The 3,704-nt window shown below is 44.1% G+C and overlaps 1 protein-coding gene across 1 annotated transcript; it reads right to left on the reverse strand.

Annotated features, from left to right (window-relative positions):
* Nucleotides 1-1,492: 1,492 nt before the first annotated feature.
* Nucleotides 1,493-3,069, reverse strand: LOC116077413 (C-C motif chemokine 3). Its single transcript, XM_031351935.1, has 3 exons — nucleotides 2,893-3,069; nucleotides 2,234-2,345; nucleotides 1,493-1,997 (listed from the first exon to the last, which is right to left on the reverse strand). The coding sequence occupies exons 1-3, from the start codon at nucleotides 2,966-2,968 to the stop codon at nucleotides 1,907-1,909; spliced, it is 279 nt and encodes a 92-aa protein (XP_031207795.1). The 5' UTR covers nucleotides 2,969-3,069; the 3' UTR covers nucleotides 1,493-1,906.
* Between the last annotated feature and the right edge of the window lie 635 nt (nucleotides 3,070-3,704).

The following is a 3,704-nucleotide window of genomic DNA, read 5'->3' on the forward strand; positions in this document are numbered from 1 at the left end:
TTGTTTTGTTTTTTGTTTTTTTCTTAAAAGACCTCACTGTAACTTAATGTGAGCCAGTCTCCATACGATTGGCAAGTTCTTATATGCTTATTTTACAAACTATTTTTATATCATATATATTGTCAAAGGTTGTTTTAGACAATCTGACTTTGTTATTAAGGTTTTATTTTCTGAGGAACCATGTTTTGTACACTACATGTAGGAGGAAACTCTGGGGCTGTCGAACGTTTTTGTGCTTTTTATAATCTCCATGGCAAGGAAGAGTTCCAAGGAGGGCCAGATAAGGTTCCTCCTTTGAGAGTAGAAATAATTTTCTGGGGGGGCGGAAAGATATAAATGAATCATAATGTAAAAACTCCACCACAAATGCAACACATAGAGATCAGAAACCCAAGGGTGAAAGACAGCACAATGTTGAAAACAGCATCTGGCTCAGCTTTGCTGGACCTTGTGTGTCAGACTCCTTTGCTGGCTTCATGGCTCTCTGGCTGTGCCACAGTGCCATCTGAAGCTACTGGGCTACTGGAGGCAAACTGATACATCTGTAACTATCTCAGGGCATCTGGAACAATGGTGACTGAAACAAAAGACACCCACATAATGTCGCTCAGAGCTTAAGTGGGAAGGTTCCACAGTGGCCATGACAGCTTGGAAGTCTCTTCCAGTTTGGGCAGAGAAACTCAGCTCAAAGGAAGAAAGGTTTATTTTGGCTCATGGTTTTTTGAAATTGGCCAGGGTACTTTCAGCCAGATGGTGAGGCCTTTTATCATGGCAAAAGCTCATGGAGAAATGCTGCCTGCTAGTGGAAACTGAGAAATAGGTCTCGCTTCTACCACAGAAACCCCATCCATCTCCCCAAACTCAGTAAAGTATGACTTTATACAATCCACTAGGTCAAGCCCTTGTGAACCAATCACTTCCCAAAGACTCCTCCTCTGAACCTTGCTGTACCAGCAACCAATCCTTTGATGCATAAGCTTTCAGGGGATGTATGACATAGTGACATACTCCTTTAATCTCAACATTCGGGAGGCAAAGGCACGAAGACCTCTAAATTTCAGGCCAGACAAGGCTACATAGTAAGACTGTATCTCAAAACAAAATCAAAATCCAATATCAATTGGACAAGGCATAAAAATAACAGCAAATTTAGAGTAATTCTCAAAAACTGTTCCTAGGAAGGCTTGATTTATGGTATGCATAATTAATACACCATTGGATGATACAATTATTTAAATGGTGACTTTTTCTAGTGAAGGCACATTATGAGTCATTTCACAAAATAGCTACCATTTTATGGTTCCAGATTCACACTTCCAGGATGAAGTGGAGTTACTCCATGGAAGTCTCCCCATTCTCATCTCCCCACTCCTTCCCACCACACTCTCAACTTCCATCTCACAGCTTCCTATTCTTTGCTGTTATTCCTCTTAACTAATAATCCCGACTTTCCAGAAAAATAAAAATAAAATAAAATAAAACTCAACACCAGTCACTTGTTAAAGGGCACATTTATTACATATCTGGTATAGACAAAGCATCCATTGTATATTTGTCAGTTCATGACTTTGTCATCATGTCTACCTAGAATAGCTGTCACCAAACACAGTGTGACCAACTGGGTGGGAGATGGGGGTTGAGGAACATGTCCTGAAGTCTTTCAGAATAAATAGTCACAAACATAAGTGTGACAATAAAATAAATTACAAAATTAAATAGTATTAAAGCAATAGGATTAAGTTAAATAAAATTTCAAGTGAAGAGTCCCTGGATGTGGCTACTTGGTAGCAATCAGCTTATAGTAGATGAAGCCATGTGGCAGGTGGCAGGAATGTTCTGGGGCTCAAGCCCCTGCTCTACACAGGACCCATGGAGGTTTGGGGGTTTCTTGCTGCCTCCTAATCTCTCAGGCATTCAGTTCCAAGTCATTGATGTATTCTTGGACCCAGGTCTCTTTGGGATCAGCGCAGATCTGCCGGTTTCTCTTGGTCAGGAAACTACAGAGAGGTGAGGGTCAAGAAATTAAAACATCATATGGGCGAGTCTGACATCCTCTGTGGTTTCTCCATCCCTCCCATCCTCAGCGACGCTCTCCAGAGTCTCTCTCATTGGCCCTCTTCAGATGATTCTGTGCTTCCCTTTTTGTGACTTCCCTCTCCTTGTGACTGAGAAACCCTCTCTTACACTCTTCCACACCCCACCATATTGGGGAAAGTAGGAGAACAGAACTTACATGACACCTGGCTGGGAGCAAAGGCTGCTGGTCTCAAAATAGTCAATGATGAATTTGCGTGAAATCTGCCGGCCGTAGGAGAAGCAGCAGGCAGTTGGGGTGTCAGCTCCATCTGCAGGGAAAAGGACAGAACAAATTCAAGTCATCACTGAGCAGGACAGGGCAGCTGATACAAGAGGCAAGGAAGGCTGCCTTGCTTGGGGTAGGGGTTGGAAGGCTAAGGCTCTGAAGGCATCTGGGCATTTGGGACCAGAAATGCCCCCATGTCTGTCTTTGTTTCTGTCTCTGTTCTCTCTGTATTTTCACTGTGGAGTCTCTCTTCCTCTGTATGCTGCCCTGTGCCTTTCCCACAGCTTTCTCTAATACCAGAAGTCAGCAAAAAAGACACCAGGGCATCATGTAAGGCATTCCAGAGGCAGAGCTCCTTAGGAATCCTAGGGCTGGCTAATAAGTAACTGACAGCACTATCCATACTGTGATTTCAAGTTCTGGGTACCTATAAAAGCTTAGACCCCTCCACATCATAGGGAGGAAACTAAAAGTCTCAAAAAGAAAGACCAGTTTCTTTTCTCTTGTAGGCTCCGAAGCCACAGAAAAGACTTCTGTGGCTTGCTTTAGACCAGAGACTGGGGACACCTCCTGTAGCAGTGCGTACTCACATGGCGCTGAGAAGACCTGGCTGCAGAGAGCCATGGTACAGAGAAGAACGGCAAGGGTGGCGGTGGAGACCTTCATGATGCTGAGCAGGTGACAGAGGGTCTACTTGTCAGCAGAGCAGAGACGAGGCTGGTACTCACTGCCGCTTGTATCCTTCTGGTGTCTGAAGCCATATGCCCCCTCTCTTATAGGTAGTCCTGGAAGATGAGGAAATGGAATCCGGGGCTGAGGAGGGAAAATTTTAAGTACAGCAATGGTGTCATGTTGAATATTACACAACCCAGGGTCCCCGATGACCACAGGGGCTCAGGATATCCAAGAATAGCATCTCGGAGATATAAGTCTCAGCTCTCAACTCGTGACCTGTTCTTACTTCTTGTGGGGAAATAGTTTCTCTTTTGAGCAGGAGGAGGTAGGACAATGTCAACCCAGGGCTATTCTTAGCTGGTCCCTTCTCATGACAACAGTTCTGTGAATAAACATTCCAACCTCATTCCTTGCCATGGAACGGAAACTCTCGTTATTTCTCAGCTTCTCTAACCACATGGAAGAATAGCTGTGGATGGTGGCAACAACAGCCCCTCCTACTACTACCATGAGGGACCAAGGTAAAGCATCTCCAGCTCGAGCAATGGGGAAGATGAGGTCACATTTAAGACATTTGTCCAATCATCAGCCGCAGAGTGACTAGGCCACTGGGTTGAACATTAGGTGTGGATCATAAAGATACTTCGAGTGTGGGTGTTAATATGTGAGAAGCCTAAAAATATTTATGCCCATTAAGCTAGAAAAAGCCTCTCTAGGAAAGAGTTTT

Source organism: Mastomys coucha, unplaced genomic scaffold (genome assembly GCF_008632895.1).
Source record: "Mastomys coucha isolate ucsf_1 unplaced genomic scaffold, UCSF_Mcou_1 pScaffold5, whole genome shotgun sequence".
In the NCBI taxonomy this organism is placed as follows: Eukaryota; Metazoa; Chordata; class Mammalia; order Rodentia; family Muridae; genus Mastomys; species Mastomys coucha.

What these genes read in the sequence shown, in the direction of transcription:
- LOC116077413 (XM_031351935.1), bottom strand. Translation starts at nt 2,968, where the DNA reads ATGAAGGTCTCCACCGCCACCCTTGCCGTTCTTCTCTGTACCATGGCT. An exon ending in CCAGGTCTTCTCAGCGCCAT is followed by an intron (nt 2,346 to 2,892) that starts GTGAGTACGCAC and finishes TTTTCCCTGCAG; the next exon opens with ATGGAGCTGACACCCCAACT. An exon ending in TGCTCCCAGCCAGGTGTCAT is followed by an intron (nt 1,998 to 2,233) that starts GTAAGTTCTGTT and finishes ACCTCTCTGTAG; the next exon opens with TTTCCTGACCAAGAGAAACC.